Source organism: Ochotona curzoniae, unplaced genomic scaffold, assembly GCF_017591425.1.
Source record: "Ochotona curzoniae isolate NIBS_2020 unplaced genomic scaffold, NIBS_Ocur_1.0 patch60, whole genome shotgun sequence".
Lineage (NCBI taxonomy): Eukaryota > Metazoa > Chordata > Mammalia > Lagomorpha > Ochotonidae > Ochotona > Ochotona curzoniae.
The window spans coordinates 346,541-367,585 of record NW_024467040.1 but is presented as its reverse complement, the minus strand read 5'-3'; the positions used below and the strand labels follow the sequence as shown (position 1 = coordinate 367,585).

The 21,045-nt window shown below is 37.9% G+C and overlaps 1 protein-coding gene and 1 non-coding gene across 6 annotated transcripts in view; both read right to left on the bottom strand.

The window, feature by feature from the left end:
* LOC121168137 (titin) overlaps positions 1-21,045 on the bottom strand; it is a 262,883-nt gene that overhangs the window by 108,060 nt on the left and 133,778 nt on the right. For 3 of the 5 annotated variants that reach the window (XM_040997941.1, XM_040997942.1, XM_040997943.1), the window contains 11 exons: positions 6,879-6,959; positions 5,801-5,875; positions 5,110-5,202; positions 4,620-4,682; positions 4,275-4,364; positions 2,573-2,620; positions 1,642-2,043; positions 1,223-1,501; positions 715-990; positions 449-588; positions 27-153 (listed from right to left, as the gene is read on the bottom strand). In XM_040997941.1, the coding sequence (XP_040853875.1) occupies positions 27-153; positions 449-588; positions 715-990; positions 1,223-1,501; positions 1,642-2,043; positions 2,573-2,620; positions 4,275-4,364; positions 4,620-4,682; positions 5,110-5,202; positions 5,801-5,875; positions 6,879-6,959 (1,674 nt within the window). Of the gene's footprint in view, positions 1-26; positions 154-448; positions 589-714; positions 991-1,222; positions 1,502-1,641; positions 2,044-2,572; positions 2,621-4,274; positions 4,365-4,619; positions 4,683-5,109; positions 5,203-5,800; positions 5,876-6,878; positions 6,960-9,009; positions 9,079-10,308; positions 10,423-13,130; positions 13,209-13,486; positions 13,577-14,366; positions 14,451-14,847; positions 14,926-15,053; positions 15,138-15,265; positions 15,350-15,473; positions 15,558-15,689; positions 15,774-16,041; positions 16,126-16,430; positions 16,515-18,283; positions 18,368-19,415; positions 19,500-19,798; positions 19,883-21,045 lie in introns of all 5 variants that reach the window. The other 2 variants (XM_040997939.1, XM_040997940.1) reach the window with 1 other exon arrangement.
* LOC121168139 lies at positions 6,030-6,136 on the bottom strand. Its single transcript, XR_005885697.1, has one exon. It is a non-coding gene; the product is annotated as a U6 spliceosomal RNA (small nuclear RNA).

The window sequence follows — 21,045 nt, the reverse complement described above, 5'->3', positions numbered from 1 at the left end:
GAAGCTGAGTTTTGAGAGCACAGTACCTTTCACAGTCAGAATGGCAGTCGTCACTGCATTAAGTGCCTGGTAGAGGACTTCTCCAGCTTGGTCTAGTTTGACTTTGTGCAATGTCAAGAAGCGCTTTCCACCATCTGTTTTGATCTCACAAGTCTGAAAAACAGTATTTATGGTTAGGGAATTTACTGCATACAAATACTAAGGGAAACAAGCTTCAGAGACAAATTTCCATAGTGTTTTAAGAATTGCTGCTACTAGAAATAAATAGAACATCTTTCAACATTTCAGAATTTGTCTCAATTGTTCACAAACAGTGTATCAAATTTTTCCCCTTCTTTGAGGTTTAGGAGCCCAGTGTGACCTTTCAGTATTACACCAAATCTGAATATTTGGAGTCAGAATGCAGTTATTTCACATAACAGACTACTTACAATGGGAAACTACTTACAGGTGAGGGTCTTAGAAGTTCTCCCTTCAGTTTCCATTGCCCTGGAATGTCTGCTTCTGAGATTTCTGCATCAAAGCTTGCGCTTTCTTTCTCATAAATGGTGACATCTTCTATCGGTTTAAGCAGTTCAACCTCACGCTCTGCATGGAGCAGGAATAAAGTAACATAATGCTTTAGGCAATGCTTTGCTTTTGGATATGATGTGCATTATTTTGCTGTATACACACAAAACTCATCTTTTGGAAGAAAAGGTAAGATGTTGGTACCTCCAAGGGTGAGCTTGGCAGGGTATCTCTTCCCTTCAATTTCCACTGCGTATTCATCGATATCTTCTGGCGTGGCATTCTTGACCTTGAGGAACAGATGATTTCCCTCTTTGATGATCTCAGTCTTATCATTTGGCTCCATGGGGATTTCATCATAGCCTTTAAACCACTTAATGTTTGGCGTATCCTTGGCTATATCACAAGCGAAAACAGCCGTCCCCTTGGGTTTCACATGCTGATCACGTATGGGTTTCACGAGCCACTCTCTAATGATTTCTGCATGGAAATGAGGCCAGAGAATTAATCATGATCTTGGTAAGTAAAACAAGCAATATGAATTATGTCTGCAGCAAATTTCAGGAATAGAACCAAATGGAAACTGGACATAATCAGTCTTGATATGCTCTCTTAGAGATTTCTGAGACTCAGGCACTGGGAAAGGAAGTCCCTTCTTCCACATTCTTAGGGTAGTAACAAGCAGAACAACATTTCCTGGCCAAGAACTCACCGACTACTTTCACACAAGAGGAACATTCCAGGTTGTTGGCATTCTCCACAGTTACTGTGTAGGTCCCGGCATCCGTGTCGTCGGCATCATTGATGGTGAGGGCCCTCATCAAGCCAATGACCCCAGGCACTATTCTGCCAGGCTTCTCCACCACGATTTTCCCGTCCTTTCTCCAGACCACATCACGCTCTTTGTTCAACTCACAGCTCAAGTACAAAGGCTGCCCTTTGACCACTGTGACTTCTTCTTCCAGAGTTTTGACAAAACGCACAGGGAGTTCTGTGGGGGAAATTGCAGGCCACATTTCAATATGTGTGCTATTTTCCATGAAATATTACTCAGTAATACGAAACTTTATAGCTAGGAAGGGTTATTACGTGGAGGTTCAGTACCGATCACATTCAGAGACTGAAAATTACCTTCTACAATCAGTTTAGCTGTGGAGGTCTTCTCTTTATTTCCCAACTTTAGCACACAGGTATATTCGCCGGCATCGGAAAGCTGGACGTCAATGATGTGTAGCTTTCTGTCTTTGCCATCTGCGATGAACCTGTGCTTGGGGCTCTCGCGGATATTGCTGCCATCCTTCATCCAGGTTGTGATTGCAGTGGAAGGCGAGACTAAACACTCAAAGATGGCAGAAGAGCCAACAGACTCTGCTTCTTTCAACACGATGTCTTTGATCTCTTTCACAAACTTCAGCGGCACAGCCTTTAGCTGGTAGGTGAAGGGGGCTTCATCCGGAGGTTTCTCTCCACCACTCCCTGGTCTTAACTTTTTTCTTTCAGCTTCTATGGGTGAAGGAGTCTTTTTGGCTACACCTAAATCAAAGTTAGATAAAAACCGATTTAATATCTCCATAGGTGCCAGAAAGTATCTGTTTGGCTATTCTGTGGATAATGGGAGCAATAAAGCCATTGGAAGACAAGAAAGTAAGTTAGAGACCAGGTAATGAAAGGACACTTGAGCTTATACTGCCTTGTATCAGGTGGAATGACTTAAGGAATCCACAAATATTAAATGGTCTTCAATTTCTGAAGTTTTAATTGTAAGTATAAAATATGCACATTAATTCCTATTTTGTCTGTTGTATAAAAGGATCGTGCTGATGAAAAATGAAATTAGGAACTTACAATGTTCACTATACTAAAATATAGTTGATTACATCTGTAATATCTGCTTACACAATATTAGGAAGAGATTATTTGAAATGTCAAAAGTTATATGAATTTTTATCAGAATCAATTAGAAATAAAGGTTAATTTGGAAAAAAATTTTGCTCTTAAGTATAAAGCTTGGGAATTCATAGCATGAAGGGTTATAATTCAGTTACATGAGAATGAGTCTTACCCTTGATGGGGCCTTTGGGCTTGGCAGCCTCCTCCTTAGGTTTGGCTTCTAAAACAAAATAAAATTCAGCATTTAAACAGTTTCAAATGTACTTTATGTTGAATGGAAGGTCATGAAGGGTGAGCAGTGCTCTTTATTATTCATTTTAATGCATTTTTGTAACTTCTAGGAAAATATTTTGACTACTGCTAAAAAGGCATATTCTGAGATTCATCTGACTAAGATAAGCTGTGAACATACTTAGTTTTAGAACGTCCTTTAAGCAAGTGTCTTTACAGTCTTCCTTGTGTTGCCTTTTGTGGAAGAGCTTGCTCCTGCCCAACTAGCCCAGCATCATAGCTGTGTACGTATGTATGGATTATGTAAACCACAAAAAGGTTTTGTCAACAAGAATCTCACTAAGAAAAAGGGGAAATGGGCCAAAAGTCACCAAATCCTCTCTATTGATGTTTGGGTTAAAGAAAAATATCTGGGGAAGACTAAGGAAAAAGAGAGGGTTTATGTATACATTTCATGTCATCTAACAAGAACAACATATGTATTTTGGGATGATTTTATATATTTTTTTCTAAATTATTTTATATAATACATGATATATAAATGTATAGTTACATATTTGAATGATTTAAAAATTTCTAAATAATTTAAAAGGTTAAAATGATCAATAAAAGATCAACTAGTCAGGGTGCATACTTAATGATTCATAATTATACATCATATCATTTTTGGGTTTGAAATTATCTCCGAGGTGATAAATTACTAAGTAGCTTCCATATATCTAGGAAGCTTGGAATTGAAATTGTTGTACCATTAAGAACATTCATTAAAATAATTATTGACTTAAAGTCTGAATGGTACGATCTTTTTTTCCTTTCTAACCTTGTATCTAATGTAAACAGTACCATTTTTTCTGTTTTCAACTGTGCACTTGAGTTGTATGAAGCAAGTGCATAGTGTTGTGCAACCATCAATTCCATTCATTTCTAGAACTTTTTCAGTATCATAGTGTGAGGTCTTAAAAAGAAATGATTTCATAGGACATGAATGAATTTTGAAGCTGCATGGGATTCCTCTATGTAGATGCTTGTTTAGCTCTCAATTTTCATCAACTCTAAATATATTAATTTCTTGATTCCCAAAGCATATGAAAGAAATGATGCATTTTACAGAAACATATTTCAATCAAATATAATATGTACCTGGGATGAGGGATAAGATGAAGCATTTCAGATGAAAAAAAACCAAACAAACAAAACACAGGAGCTGGCCTTGTGGCACAGCCACTACCTGTTATGCCAGCATCCCATGGGGGTACTGGCTTGTGTCCTGTCCCAATTACTCTTTTGATTCAGCTCCCTGTTTATGGCACTGGGAAAAGCAGAAGATGGCCCAAGGGGTTGGGCCCCTGTCACCCATGTGGATGAAGCTCCTGGTTTTTGTCTGGCCCTGTGCAGGACATTGTGGTCATCTATGGAGTGAACTAGTAGATGAATATATTGCTGTCTTTTAAAAATTATTATTATTTCTCCCTCTCTCTGTGCCTTTCCAACACATAAAAATCTTAAAAATTTTTCATCCTAAAACTCCCAGGTTTAAATCATGCCTATGTTTGACATAAAGAAGTGATGAATTTTAATCAAGTTTGATTCCTTTGATTAAGTCACTAGGGCAAACTAGCAGAAGGGAAATGTAGAATCAATACCTGTTTTCTTTCCCACGACTGGAGCTGTGACTGGGGCAGCGATGGGGGTTGGGGCGGGCTCCACTGGAGGAGGTTTCATTGTTTTCACTTCTGTTGAGAAATACCCATCGTATTAATGCTTCTGTCACTTCCAAATCCCTTACTTGTTGCCTGTTTGCCTTTACCAATGTGACTTTAAATTCTTTAAACAATAGTTTTGCAGATAATAACATATTAAGCAAATTAGAGTGACATTAGAAATCACTGGGTGCATGTTGGCTTTCACCTGCTCTTGTGAGGTATAACATTATTTGTGTGGAGCATGGAGCGTGCTTGTTGACACTGAGTGAGGACCAATTTGCTTACCTGGTTCAGGCTTTACTTTGGGTTCAGGTCCGGGGAGAGGTATTGCAGGCTTAATTTCAGGAACTGAAATGATTCATAGCAATGAGTTTATCACCAAATTTTCCACGTTTTCACAAAGTCAAAACCAAAGTTCAGCAGGCTTAATATGCCTTGGAACATGTTGGGACTTACACATATACAGATATCAGATTAAGCATCTCGTCTATGGTTACTTTTTGTGTTAAGCAAAATATTTGGAAAATATAAAAAGGCAATATTTTTTACTACAATGTTGTTATCCATCTTATTTCTCATAAACAGATCCTTTTCTGGTAATTTATTTATCAAATACATGGCCATTAGCCAACTACACAGAAAAGAAAAGTGATCGAGAAAATGAATCTGCCTGTGATGGTGACAGTGTTCAAGCTTAGATGCCAGAACAATGATATTTTCAATGGTACAGGTTTGCATTTTCAGGAGCAACTAAGAACTACCCCTAGGTTTATACCTTTTGCTGGTTCAGGAATTTTCCTTTCCTTTTTCTCAACAGTAGCTGGAGGAACTTCAACTTCTTCCACAGCTTTTGGAGGTGGTTCTGGTACTTCATGAGAACAAGGTTAATTTTTAATGTTAAGATATGAATACTTAGAAATCAACTCATCAAAAGTATATTGAAATACTATTTTCTAAAAGCTCAATTGATGGATTTTTATAAAATCTTACATTTATATCAATGAATGTATATTGGTGACCCTATCTCAATGGGTTTTTCTTTCATCCCACTCACTTGCCTGTGGTTAGCACCCATCAGCATTCATGCGCTCTCTCCAAATTATTTCTATACTATGTTCCAATAATTTGAGCCCTTGGGGATAGGCTAACACAGAAACTGACCCACTTAAAATCTGTCATATTTTAGGAATCCTTTGCCTTCACCCTCCCATGAAGAGATCTTTAACCAGCCCAATTACTTGTGTAGCAAAGTAACAATGATGAATTGCAGACAAATATGTGGGTGAATTTGAGAGTAACTATATGCTTAAACAGAAAGCAGACAATGAAAACACAGAATACATCACAGATGAATGAAATATGAAACTATGTTTCTACTGGACTTCATTTATGTTTACATGATAAACCTTTTGATAAATGTATGCCTTGTTAAAAGATAATTTCACAAATTACACTGAGGTTCCTACCTGCAGGTTTTTTAATTTTTTCTACTTTTTTAGGTTCTACTTTAGGTTCCTCTTCTTCAGATCTCTTTCTTAGAACTTAAAAGACAAAAAGGTTTATATGTAAACAAAGACAAACTAATGAAGATACTGAATCAGCTTGATGAATACAAATAATATACAAAGCAAGGAAATGAAAAGCATGCAAGGTAATGCCCTATGAAATTAGCATATATACACATAAATGGGTTTTAAAAATATGGAACACTTCACGAATTTGCATGTCATCCTTATGCAGGGACCATGCTAATCTTCTTTGTATTGTTCCAATTTTAGTATATGTGCTGCTGAATCAAGCACATCTAAATGTTTTTTAAGAAACATTTGGTTGTTGCTAATTGACATCATGCCCAGATAACTACAGTTAAGTGTTTGTTAGAAATGGCCCACATACAAAAATAATTTTAACTATAAAAGAATTATATGATAATAATTCAATGCTATAATAAGGATTTAAATGGAAAATAGGAAATTTACTTAGAGGAGATATGTAAGAAAAAGTAAGCAAGAAACCAGCAATTCTATCTGAAGACAAAGTTAGAAGATGATTCTCCATTTGAATATCTTGCTTCTAATTCTTTATTGTTTTATTAGTAGCAAAGAAAAATTCAGTGTTTCAGTCTTTTAAAAGTGTTAATTAGTTGTGATGATCCTGTTATCACTCTTTAAAACGGAATACTCCATTCAGGCTTACATAGTTTTGTGTAAAGTGTTTAATAGGTTTAGTGTATTTTAACCACACATTTTAGTTATGAAATGGATAGTCATGGCCATTGTTGTTAATTGAAAATTTTATCAATTTGGTTATGTTTATTAACAATGTAAACTTCAACACAGTGTAAATGCTTACAAAATCTCTGCCTTCCAGTTTAAGAGATTTAGAAATCACAGCTTTTATGTTTTCAATGAAGTTAAACAAAAATGTGGTAAAAAATCCCACTTAACGAAAACTAAGGAACAGAAACATTTTGTAAGCTTACAAGTGAGTTTCCTTTTTTTTTTAAACAACTTTAAACTGATAGGATGATAGAAAATACTATACCACTTTTCAGAACAACTTCTTCTTTTGGTTGAGGTTTAGGTTCAGGAAGTAATTTGCGAACTTTCTTTTCACCTCCAAGCACTTAAAAAAATATGATTTAACATTTTGAAGTGAATCCATATAAAAATGGGATTTCAACAAGAAAAATCTCAAACTTAGCTCTATTGCACCAAATAACAATTTTTGCTGCACAGAAATATTTCAGAAAGTACGAGAGCAGTACACTCTAAATTATTTCCTCTGCAAACAATTTTATAATGTGATGAAATTCATTCTTAACTGCAGAAAAATGTGTTGGCATTAAATGATTGTCTAAGATGTTCTATGCTGAGTTTATGCATCTTTTACCAAGTTACAAACTTCATGACACATCTTTGCCACAATATGCAATTACAGGTTGCCCACATCTACTCTGGCATCTTGTTGACCACTAAATGCAATCGTGCATAAACATGACATTGGCAAGTGTTGGTGCCATCATTCAATTTTCTCTGTTTATAGAAATGAAAACCAAGAGGTTTCATTTGTGAACTTGATGTTGGGGGAAAGGCCATATCAAACTTTCTAAACCTAAGAGACATGTCCCTTGTCAAAGTCTCCTTTCTGGAATAATCTTCACCTACAATTTTAAAACTATAGAATTTCAAAACTAATATTAGAAGTTAATTTTCATGAAAAGTGAAATTTTAAGTTTAAATTAAAAGTCTTCCTAGAAATTAATTTTCTCATGTCTCTACAGTGAATATCTAGCATAATGGATAATGTTATTTATAGAGCAGCCTGCTGTTACTATCACAACTCTCATGGATTTCAATGGGAGACAAAATGCACTTAGCAATCATAGGACCACTTCATATCTTTATCAATGTCAATTAAAATCTAATTTAAAGCATAATTTATTTGTATCCTGTACCATGTTTGTTTATTCACCTGAAATCTAAGTTTCCTAAGCATTTCTATAAACTTTCTCATTTGGTGTTTTAAAGAAGATATTTGCTATTTATTGAATAGTCTTGAATGTTTGGAAATTTTTATGAAGAAAAATTAAGCTTCAAAAATTTAAATAATAGAGGTAAATATGTATTTCACTTTCAACAATCATTTTAATGGCAAGTACTTTAAGTGAATATTTCACAGTTAAACATAAAATTTTATGCGTGTTAAATTTTGTTGATATTCAATATTCCTCTGGAATTATCAGTATTCTTAATGTGTAACTATTTTCACTGACAGTAACTTACACAAGATCCTGCATATAATTAATGCACATTGTAATGCTTTCCTACGGGAAGAACATAGTGAAAATAGATTTGTGCACTTGTCATTACATAATCATTATTATTTCATTTTAAAGATCTTATTGTCACTCAAGCCTCATGGAAGACAGTGTAGTTATATTAAAAATCATTATAGTCATCTTAGTGTTTACTAGCTAATTTCTCTCATAAAATTACTTTAATCTCCATTTTATGAATTGCCATTATATTCCAATGGGTGATTTTTCCAAATTCCAGAGTGAATTTAAGTTTGGAAGTATTGACTACTTACACAGATACCTTTAATTATTAAACTTAACTACAATTTTTAAAAATAGATATTTTCTAGCCTTTTAGTTTGCATTTACTTTTCCTCTAGGTCTAATTTTAAATAGGGAAAATTCTATTTAACGAAGAATGTTGAAAAGTGATCTTGGTGATTATGAAATTTGCTTCAAACCTGAGATCTATCCACCTGAGAGAGTGTCTTTGCATCAGTGAGAAGAGTGTGACAGGGAACATTTGGGCAAATCCCTGTAAGTCACCTAAATAGAATGGTAAGAGGAGCTTTCATCACTTTCACACATGTCGTCACTTTTCAGCTAACCAGTAAAGGATGGTTTAGTTTTGGAAAATGCAAGAAGACATATGGGATGAGACAGAGCTAAGCAATATTTATCCATAAAATGTAGGAAATTGATGGAGATGAAGGAAGCGACACTCATGAGGCAGGACTATAAAAGCCACAAAAATGTAAGAAATGCAGGAGACTACTCTGGTTGCTAAAAAGACAGACAGAACATGATATGGAGACAGATGGAAGAACCAGATGAACAGATTCTGCATAGGAAAACATTTTCCAGCCCCTGAAATACCTTTCGGTGGTGTAAGCTCCACTTTTTCTGGGACCTCAGGTTTCTCTGGAACTTTCTTCTTTGAAACAGCTTTAAAGAATATGATCTTACTTGTATTATTTGTATATGCAATCAGAAGCAATTGATAAGTATTTTACTCCAAGAACTGAAATCAAGCTTTGTTTACAACCAGAAAGCATTCAGAGCAGCCAAGAGCAGAAAACAAACAGCATACAGTAAGAAATTTTAAGCCATGAAAGCATACTGCGGTTTTACTAGACTGTTGAGCAGAAAATCATGACTGGCTGAGGAAGAAGACTAATTTTGTTCTTCCCAGGAGGAAGACCTTTTCCTGAGTATAAGTTTTACCTTAAAGAAATTATATTGAAGTATATATCTTCATGAAGTATAAATAGATACAGGTGATCTTTTATGAGGTGCCCACCTTTCTGACATCTGACCTAAAATCTGGGAGGATTAGAATCATTACAAGAAATATTCTGCTGTGGAGGAGTCTGACTTTGTAGATGGGTAGGCTTTTGGGATGGGCAACCTTGCAACATCACAGATAAGATCATTTTGGGTTAAAATGAACAGAAGAATTAACTTTAGCCAACTTATTTTAGCCTTTAAAGATGTTGAGATTTTAAAAATTCAGTGCTATTACATCAATTCAAGAAAAAAAATCAAAGCAAAACGAATGAAGGTTAGAGGTGCTGGGTCTAAAATGTGCTCATCACCCTTTTTCCTGGTTACCCTGAGAATCACCATAGAATGCACTGGATGTCTGTTAAGGTGGGGGAAAAGATTGTTCAAGTGGTGACAGGTTGTTCATATGCTTTCCTGTTACGGTACAGGAGCACACAAAAACTACTGGACAGCATAAATACATTACTTACAATATATGCAAAAACACACATGATTCTTCAAGAACAAAGTTTTGGCATTGGCATAAATTAGTTTCTGCTATATTTAAAAGAGCTTGCAGATTTCTTTTACATTCACATGCATAACACCTCAAGCAACACAGTTGATACTGGGATTTGAAATCTCAAAACCTTTTCTTCCTGCTCCACCTAAGAACATTAGTTAGAGAGCTGCTGAACCCAGAGGTCCACCATGATACTAACAGTGCAACAGGCATTGCTTGACAAGGCAGCCATGTCCCCGGGACAGCGGAAAGCATTTTGTCCGCCCTTCCTTCAGAGCCATACTGTCTGGAAACGCACGCCTGCGGAAGCAGTAGGTTTCTGGCAAGCAGCATCTCTGGCAATTCAACAGAAGTCAGAACCAAGTTAGTAAGACTTGAATGGTTTATACCTTTAAGCTGGAATATTTTCTCTTTCACATCTTCCTTAGGTGGAGGAGGAGCAGGTGCCGGGGGTCTTGGTTTGAGTTTTGGTTTCTCGACAACCTTCTTTTCAGGTTCAGGTTCTTGAAAGAGTATTTCAGGAGTGTTAGTATTCCTATGTATTTGTTAACATGTGTATATATAGTACATTCTGTAGAACAATTGTTGTACATGTGAAGTAGAACATTTGCTTTTTTGGATACATTAACAGTGCCCAACATAAAACATTAAATGTCAACATGGTGCACAGGTGACGAGAAGTACAGCAAAGCCACCAACAAAAACAACGGAAACATCCAGACAAGCCTATTCCACAAACAGTGATATTTACGCAGAAACATGATGAAACGCACATGCCAAACAATGTCTGACACACATGCAAAGAAACATACTATACATGAAGAACATAAACCAGGTGCACTTCAAGAGGAAGAATTTGATGATGAAGATTTTAGTTAACTAAATACCTGGTACTGGTATCTCTTCTGGCTGTGGTTCTGGCTCAGGTTCTTCTGGTTCAACATACTTTTCAACTGCCCGTTCTTCAGAGAATGTTGACAAGGGAGATAAGATGGTAATGTAAAGTTCCTCACAAAGACTCAAATTTCACAAAGATGCAAAGATCACAGTCACAAAAACAAATACTTGGTTCAAAGGCATTTGTATAGAGAAAGAGATACTCAATTGCTTCTACTGAGTTTATTCAATATATATGGATGACAAATGAGATGATAATGAAAATTCGATATTGGGTCATGATTTGAGGATCTACTGCAGATCTTCTAATCTTGATCCATTAAGCTGTTCTTTTTGGAACTTATGACTACCATCAAGAAGAAATAAGAGTATAAACCCCATAGAGGCACAACTATTTAAAAAATAAGGCAGCCAAACATATGGTAGAATGTTTTTCTATACAATTTTAAAAAGGAATGTCACACTATAAAAAAAGAATTTCTGGGAGGTTAAAACTTTTCTGTTTCTGCTTTTGTATGCTTGGACATACACATGTTTTTATACCTTCAGCAGGGGGAGTCTCTTTTCTACCAATGGTTATGGATACTTTTTCTTCATAAATTATGTCCTCAGGCACCTCTTCAACTTGAAAAAACACAATATTTTAGATTAGATTAATCTGGGATAGAGTACTACAATTGTTATGTCTCAATTTATCAACTTGATTAATTCTACGACACATTTTCAAGTATCTCCCAAATATTACATATTTCAAAGCATAAGGCAGACAAGAAGCAGTTTTGTAAAATGAAGCAAGATGCTGAAGACCGTTGCTGTCAGTTTTACAAAGCAGCTAGTACCTGGGGCAGGTGGAGCTTCCGGTTCTTCATGGATTGGAACAGACACTTTCTTTTCTGGGGTGATTTCTTTGGGCACTTCTGGCACTTTAAAGATATTGGGTTTGTTAACTATCAAGAATTTAAAAGACATGCAAGATTTTCTAAAGAGCAGGCAAAAAAATACAGGGAGACGGTTTGATCTTATGACAAATCCTAGGCAAAACAGCTTCTGAAGCATAGCACCTTTTTGGACATCTCAATTTAAAAAGTGAATATTCTTGTCCTTCTGGATTTGTATTTTCTCTGTACCTCTACTACCATTAAATGTAGGTGGTTCTCTGTTGGTTTAACTTTAAGATTGGAAAATATTGCTCTATGATTTCTGAGGCATCATTCATGCGCACTCAGTTCTTATTCCCCTGCCCCATTGATACCTTTGGGACCTGCATTTCTAGACCTGATGTGTCTCCTAAGCTTCTAATGCATAGTTTCACTTTGATGATTAAAAAGTGAAAACAATATTATTTTCTTTCTAATATCAAATCAGGAACCCAATGGACTGTTTTTGTTTGTTTTTAGCTTTTTAGCTTCAAACCCTACAATAACCTGGTTCCTTAGTTTCTTTAATTCCTTTGATTATACTCAAATGCCAAACCAATCTCTCAGACCCAATTCCCTTTTGCATTTCTATCTTCACAGCTCTAGTCTAACTCTTAAAGGTCTTAAACCATCACTACCACAGTCCTTCCCAGTTCGAACTGCTGATAGTTTTTTTCTAAAACTCAAATTCTATTAAAACCACAAACCCAAGTTTCTCCTGTATTATCATATAAAACCACATGCAGTACTTTTTCTCTAAGAACTATTATCAAAATGCTTAAGCAGCAGTCAAAAAGATGTCTGTTTTTCTTTTGGTAAGTACCTTTTTCTGGTGGGAGTTCTGGTTTTTTGGTAACAGGAACTGGCTCTTTCTTTACTGGAACAAGTTTCTTGGGCACTTCAGGTACTTTGAAGATATTAGTTTTGTTTTAAAAAGAGGGGTTAACATTATTTTAAAATATTAGTACAAATCTAGAATTAATCTAAAAAGGAACATTAAAACTAATGGAAACAAAATAAGGAAATATTTAACCCTAGATAATAAGGATAAATTATTGGATATCACTTTAAGATCAGTATATCTAAAAAAAAAATCACGATGTTGATGAGATGAATACCTTTATCTTCTGGTGCTTCTGGCTTCTTAACCTGGATCTTCTTCACTGGGACAACTTTCTTTGGCATCTCAGGTACTTTAAAGATATTAGTAGTGTTTAATAAGAAGAAATCATAAGAGGCAATAGTACACATTGATTTTACAAGTCTGTTTGATGTCATCACATCCATATAATAGCTTACAAACAGATAACACAGCACAACGTACAACAAGGAATAAGTGTAAATCTGAGACAGCATAGAAGAGTGAGGTTAGTGTTTATTTATTCTAGTATAAGTACCTTTAGGAGGTGGAGCCTCTGGCTTTTTGATGGCAGGAACCTTCTTTTCTGGGACGACCTTCTTGGGCTCTTCTGGTGCTGGACAATAGGAATTTCTCTTAGAGTCAGATGATTTACAAGGATAAGGCTAACGGACACAAACTAATTCTTTGAAAGAGCCCATGTGGTTCTTCAACGCATGCATTTTAAAATCCAAACAGGACTCAGGCTTCCTGGATGCAGAAAACATTTGCTTTTACCAATGAAGTAGAATTGTAAACAAGGAGACAGGAGACATTCATACCTTAAGTAAGGTTCATGACAGACATAAACATCAAATTCTTGCATTTTCCCGTGCAAAGCATCATGCTGTGTACCTGCTGGAGGTGGAACTTCTGGTTCTTCCTCTTCTACAACAGGTATTGGTTCTTCCTCTTCAGGAGCAATTTCTTCAGGTTCTTCATATACTTTAAAGATATCAGTTGAATTGATTTCAATGTGTAGAATAATATTTCAAAATGTATAAAACACTAATAAATAGCAATACTGATTTCTTCTCATGCCTCAATATCTTCTTTTGTCAATATGACATTTCCTAATTGTACTTATTCTGTATCAACTGATTTGGCTGCTTGAGAAGTCTTCCTGTTGTTTAATGCCACTTATACTCACTAGCTCTGCCACGTTACTTTCTCTGTGCAACAAAAAAAGCCTTGTTTGGGGTGGGTATTGTGGCACAGTGGCTTGGCTCACTGCTTGGGATGCCTACATCCCATCTTGGATTACTGGTTTGAGTCTTTTCACTCCCCCCACCCCTTTTTATCCTGCTTCCTATTGAATGCATCCTAAGGAAGCTGCAGATAATGGCGCAAGTACTTAGTTTCCTGCCAACCATGTGGCAGTCCAGAAGGCATTCTGGATTCCTGGATTTGACATGGCCTAGCCCTAGCTGTTTTGTGCATCTGGGGAGAAAATCAGCATATACAAGATCTTTTCTCTCTCTGCAGTTCAAGTAGATGAAAGTAAAATCAACATTTAAGAAAGAAAAAAAAACCAATCTTGCTTACTACAACATACTCTGAGCTGTATAGAAAGTACTGATTCATAACCCAAACTAGATTTGAGATTGGAGCTAATTTAGGACAGTGAAGTGAGATAAACAAAGTGGTACAGAGTGACCAAGAGATAGTGAGTTAAGAAATGAGTGGAAATGAGAAGTAATCACACATAGCAAGCTCTTAATAAGACTACAGGTACCTTCTGGAGGAGGAGACGCCACTTTCTCCGGGACAGGAATGACAGGTTTTTCTTCTATGACAGGTTTCTTGGGTACCTCTGGCACTTCAAAGATATTATTAGTTAGTTTTACTTTGAGTGATTAAGATGTGTGCAACATTTATACCACATCTAGTTAATATCTTATTCAAAACACAGGAACAGATCCCCAAATAAAATCCACAATAAAGTTAGTGATATGCCCTAGGCGCCCCAGAGCAGAGAGGAAAATAAATCCTCTTAAGAATCACAAAAACTCTTCAGGAACCAGCTTCCATAAATGTATCAGGTTTCTTTTTAATGTATGCTGTTTCAAACCTCATGAACTCTAGTGTATCAGGTTTTTTTGTTGTTGTTGTGAGTGAATAAGGAGTGGCACACAAAGAATCCCATAGTAGTTGACGTTTGAGATTGGTTCCTCAAGAAAGAATACTTTCTGAAGAATCTAATTAATGACTAATACCTTTGGCTGGTGGGACTTCTGGCTTTTTGGGAACAGCTATTTTCTTTTCTGGAACAACTTCTTTTGGAACTTCAGGCACTTCAAAGATATTAGTATTTTAACATTAGGAACGATCCCCAGTAATCATGCATCACACAGACACAGAACCAAACACTATCAAGAGTTGCAGGCTGCCCCTGCCTCCACTGAAACGCAGTTACATGTACCTTTAGCAGGTGGAGCTTCTGGTTTTTTGGGAGCCACAGGAGGCACTTTCTTTTCTGGAATAACTTCCTTGCGTACTTCAGGCACTTTAAAAGATATTAGTAGGTTTTAAGTGCACGGCTTCAAGAACATACGGAAATCACCAAGTAGAGCAGTGGGGCACCACATTTTAGACAGACATTTTTGCCTTGGAAGTTAATGGCAGGGAGAATACCTTTCACTGCTGGAGGTTCAGGCTTTTTGGCAACGACAGCAGGTACTTTCTTTTCGGGGACAGGTTTCTTAGGTGGCACAGACACTAAACATATAGGAATTTGTGAGTTAGAATTCGTGCAAAGCAACAAGACAGAAAGCCCGCCATGCCAGGAATGGCAGAACAAGAGGGAGAAGATTGGCAGGTGGCCCAGCAGCCTGCACGGTACCTTTAGGGGGCGCTACGGGCTCCGGTTCTTCTACCTCTTCAGTTGGCAACTCTTCTGGTACAACTTCTTCAGGCTCCTCATACACTTTAAAAACACCAGGTCATTTTAGTGCTAGAACTGACTGAAGTATATGAAATGTTTCACAGAAAAGATTGCTATTCTACCATGGAGAGTTTATCTTTTTCAAAATACGGGGTAGAATAGTACCCTCTTTACCTTCAGGAGGAGGGCTTTCCGGTTTGGGGGGAATAGCTTCAGGCACCTTCTTTTCGGGGACAGCTGCCTTTGGCACCTCAGGCACTTTAAAGATATTAGTATTTTCATGATTAGACAGAGTAGACACAAAGGGATTGCATGAAACAGTAATGTCAAGGTGGCTACCTTGAGCAGGTGGCACTTCAGGCTTTTTAGGAGGCGTCACGGTCACTTTCTTTTCAGGGATGACTTCTTTGGGGGCCTCAGGCACTTAAAGATATTAGTGAAATTACAGTCAGATCTTAGAGAAAGACAAGAAATCTTTATAAGAGCAGAAGAATGTCGTAGGAAGCTCCAAGTCAGTAACAGCTACCTTTTTCAGGTGGCACTTCCGGCTTTTTAGGAGGCACCACAGGTACTTTCTTTTCAGGGATGACTTCTTTGGGGGCCTCAGGAACTACAAAGGTATGAGGGAAGTTAAAGTTAGGACTTGGGAAGGCCAAGGGGATGAAACGTATTGAAGAGCAGAAGAGTGTATCATACAAAGCTGAAAGTCACGGACAGATACCTTTTAGAGGTGGCACTTGTGGCTTTTTAGGAGGTACCACAGACACTTTCTTTTCAGGGATGACTTCTTTGGGGGGTTCAGGCACTTTAAAGAGATTAGTGCAGTTAGAGTTAGGACTTGTGAAGACCAAGAGGATGAAATCTTTACAAGAGCAGAAGCGTGTCACTTAGGAGTTCAAGGTCATTGAGAAGTACCTTTAACAGGTGGTACTTCTGGCTTTTTAGGAGGTACCACAGACACTTTCTTTTCAGGGACAACCTCTCTAGGAACCTCAGGCACTTGAAAAGAAAAGGAAGTTACAGTTAGGGCCTATAAAGAACCTGAGGCTAAAATCTTCTCAAGAGCAGATGACTCGGTGTCTTAGGGAATCCAAAGTCATCGATGGGTACCTTTGACAGGTGGCACTTCTGGCTTCTTAGTGGGAGCCACAGACACTTTCTTCTCTGGGATGACCTCTTTGGGGGATTCTGGTGCTTAAAAGAGATTAGTGAAATTTCACTTAGGATTTATGAAGACCACTGGGATTAAAGGTTTTCAAGAGCAGATGCGTCAGTATCATGTGAAGCCTACGATCTGTGACAAAATACCGTTGTAGGGCAGGTTGCTGTTTCTATTTTAGGAGACATCAATGATACTTTCTTTTAAGGGATCATTTCTAGAAGAACTTCAGGCATTTATAAGATTTTAGTTTTTCACATAAGTTAGTGAAATAAGTGGCTTTAAGAGCAGAAGAGATATTTCTTTTGCAGAGTAAGTAAGTGGGGTAAAAAAAAACCTGTGACAGGTGAAGTTTCTGTTTTTCTGGGTGGGACAGTTGGAACTTTCTTTTCTGGGACAACTTCTTGAGGCACTTCTGGCACTTGGAAGGTATTAGTGGTTTTACATGTGTGTTAATGAAGAGCAAGGGACTGCAATGGTTTCTAAGAATAAGGACAGGACGAAAAGTACCTGTGACAGGTGGGGCTTCTGGCTCTTCAGGAGATACCACTGGTATTTCCTGCTCAGGAATAATTTCTTGAGGGATTTCAGGCACTTGAAAGAAATTAGTAGTTTGATATTTAGGTTACTGAAGACAAATGAACCAAGTTGGTTTTCAAGAATGAGGAGTTCTTCAGAAGAGGGTTGAGCTGGTGGAATACCTGTCACTGGAGGAGCTTCTACTCTCTTAGGAGGCATCACTAGTACCTTCTTTTCAGGGACAGTTTCTTGAGGAACTTCAGGCACTTGAAAGAGATTAGTAGTTTAACACTTGAGTTAATGGCCAGCAATGGGTCAAGTTTGTTCTCAAGAATGAAGAGACAGTTCTAAAGGTTAGGATTGAGCTGACAGATACCTGCAACTGGAGGGACCTCTGGTTTTTTGGGTGGTGCCTTGGGGATTTTCTTTTCTGGGACAACTTCTTGAACAGCTTCAGGCACTTGAAAGAGATTAGTATTTTTAGAATCTGAATGGTAAAGAAGTGTATGACAATGTTTGTGAAGAGAGAGATAATTTTTAAATCAATAGGGCAAAACACAAGTACCTTTTGCCGGTAAGACTTCTGGTTTTTTGGGCACAGCCACTTTCTTTTTGGGTACAACTTCTTTAGGAACTTCAGGAACTTTGAAGATATTAGTATCTTTTAGTTAGCAACTACATAGGGGGAATATTGACATTTACCCAGACAAACACAGTTTGTGAAAGTAGTAGACTCTCCCACACACGTTTCCCATCCCCCTCAAACAGATGACAAATGCCATGCAATGATAATTACCTTTAGGAGGTGGTGCTTCTGGCTTTTTGGGAGGAGCCACTGGTACTTTCTTTTCTGGGATAGCTTCCTTCGGTGGTACTTCAGGCACTTTAAAGATAATTTGCAACTTATGTTTAGAAAGGGTGAAAATAATTGGTGACTATAACAGTTAACCATATACCATGATACACTAAACATCTGTTTCCATTTTCCTTGGAATTATAGTATCTTTGTGTAGTAGGAGTTTTATATATAATTTCCTAGATAAATGAAAATTTCTAATCTTTTCTCTAATTTATACAGTTTTGTCAGTACCTTCAGGAGGAGGGCTTTCCGGTTTGGGGGGAATAGCTTCAGGCACCTTCTTTTCGGGGACAGCTGCTTTTGGCACTTCAGGCACTTTAAAGATATTAGTATTTCCATGGTTAGTCAGAGTAACGACAGGGATGGCATCAAACACAGTAATGTCAAGGTGGCTACCTTGAGCAGGTGGCACTTCAGGCTTTTTAGGAAGCGTCACGGTCACTTTCCTTTCAGGAATGATCTCTTTGGGTGCCTCTGATTAAAAGAGGTTAGTGATGTTACATTTAGGACTATGACAACCATGAGACAAAAAAAATCTTCTCAAGAATAGAAGCGGTAGAACTTGTGACACCTGTTGTCACCAAGAGATACCTTTTACTGGTGAGGTTTCTGACTTTTTAGGAGGAACCACTTTGACTTTCTTTTCAGGCACAACTTCTTTGGCAACCTCAGGTACTTAAAGATATTAGTGAAGTTAGCGTTAGAACTTATGAGAACTTCTGGAACAAGAGAGTATCTATAGCTGAAGAGTTACTATATCAAGAAAATTGAGGTCAGTGACAGATACCTTTCACAGGAGGGGCTTCTGGCTTTTTAGGAGGCACCACTGTCCCCTTCTTTTCAGGAATGACCTCTTTGGGGGTCTCTGCTAAAAGAGGTTAGTGTGAGGTTACACTTTGGACCATGACAATCACAAGATGAAATCTTGCTAAGAGTGGAAGAGGCAGAACTTGTGACACATGAGGTCCCTGACAAATACCTTCAGCAGCTGGGGCTTCTGGCTTTTTAGGAGGCACCACTGTCCCCTTCTTTTCAGGAATGACCTCTTTGGGGGTCTCTGCTAAAAGAGGTTAGTGTGAGGTTACACTTTGGACCATGACAATCACAAGATGAAATCTTGCTAAGAGTGGAAGAGGCAGAACTTGTGACACATGAGGTCCCTGACAAATACCTTCAGCAGCTGGGGCTTCTGGCTTTTTAGGAGGCACCACTGTCCCCTTCTTTTCAGGAATGACCTCTTTGGAGGTCTCTGCTAAAAGAGGTTAGTGTGAGGTTACACTTTGGACCATGACAATCACAAGATGAAATCTTGCTAAGAGTGGAAGAGGCAGAACTTGTGATACATGAGGTCCCTGACAAATACCTTCAGCAGGTGGGGCTTCTGGCTTTTTAGGAGGCACCACTGTCCCCTTCTTTTCAGGAATGACCTCTTTGGGAGCCTCAGGAACTTGAAAAAGAGTAGCAAAGCCACATTTAGGACTGTGGTAACCACTGGGACAAAACAGTTTTAACAGCAGAAGCGGCCAATCTGTGACACCTGAGGGTGGCAAGATACCTTCTAGAGGTGGGACTTCTGGGCGCTTAGGAAGCTCAACCGTCTTCTGTTCAAGAATGACTTCCTTGGGAGCCTCAGGCGCTTAAAACATATTAGTCAAGTTAGTGTTGGGATGGTGAAGGTCACATGACAAAATATTTTCAAGATCAGAAGAGGCACAACTTGTGACATCTGAGGTCAATGACAGATACCTTCAACAGGTGGGGCTTCTGGCTTTTTAGGAGGCATCACTGTCACCTTCTTTTCAGGGACAAGTTCTTTAGGAGCCTCAGGCACTTAAAAAGATAGTAGTGAAGTTATATTTTGGACTGTCCAGACCACCCAAAATATTTTTAAGAGAGGAGCTAGAACTTGGAAAACTTGTCAGCGACAGGTACCTTTTACAGGTGGCAATTTTGACTTTTTAGGAGGCCCCACAGTGACTTTCTTTTTAGGCACAACTTCTTCAGGAACCTCAGATGCTTAAAAGATATTAGTAGAGTTACAGTTAGAACTGTGAGAATCTCTAGAACAAAATCTTCAAGAGCAACAGTGGTTGAAGATGGGGCGCGTGAAGTCACCCATAGATACCTTGGACAGGTGGGCCTTTCAGCGTTTTGGGAGGCACCACAGTCACTTTCTTTTCAGGAACAGCTTCTTCGGGAACTTCAGATACTTAAAAGATATTAGTGATGTTACTGTCAGGACAATAATGACTATTGGGACAAAATCTTTTCTAAATGCATCATGAAAACTGTGACCATGACAGATACCTTTTACAGGTAGCACTTCTGACTTTTTAGGCGGAGTCACGAACACTTCTGTTTCAGGAATGACTTCTTTGGGGGCCTCAGGTACTTAAAAGATATTAGTAGTTTTACCCATGGAAAACAAAAACACCACTAGACACATCGAAACAGTTTCAAGAACAAAACCCTATACCCTGCCCTTTTTTATTCTGGTCTTGAACCTGGTTCAAAGGTAACAAGTACCTGTAACAGGTGGTGGTGCTTTTGGCTTTGGTTGAGGAGTTTCTGTTACTTTCTTTTTGATCATCACTTCTTGGGGAGCTTCAGGAGCTTTGAAGATATTAGTAAATTTACATTTGTATCAAAGGAGTGCACAGAGACAGAACAGGACTTACATTCACATATCAGAAACATTCCCAAGACCTTTTGTCTCTCCACCTTACTCCATGATAAAGGAACAGTTAAGGTTAGTACCTGGGGCAGGTACAGCTTCAGGCATTGGTAGAGGACGCATGGCCTCTTCAAAGATAACTTCTTTGGGAGTCTCAGGCACTTTAAAGATATTAATATTTTTAAGTCACAGGAATCAGAACAAACAGGAAACATGGTTTAGACAGAGGAAGACATTGTCCCCCACCCCAAGCTTCTGGTAGGATGTACCTGCATCAGCAAGGATTTCCACCTTTTTGTGCAGGATCACAAGCGTTTTC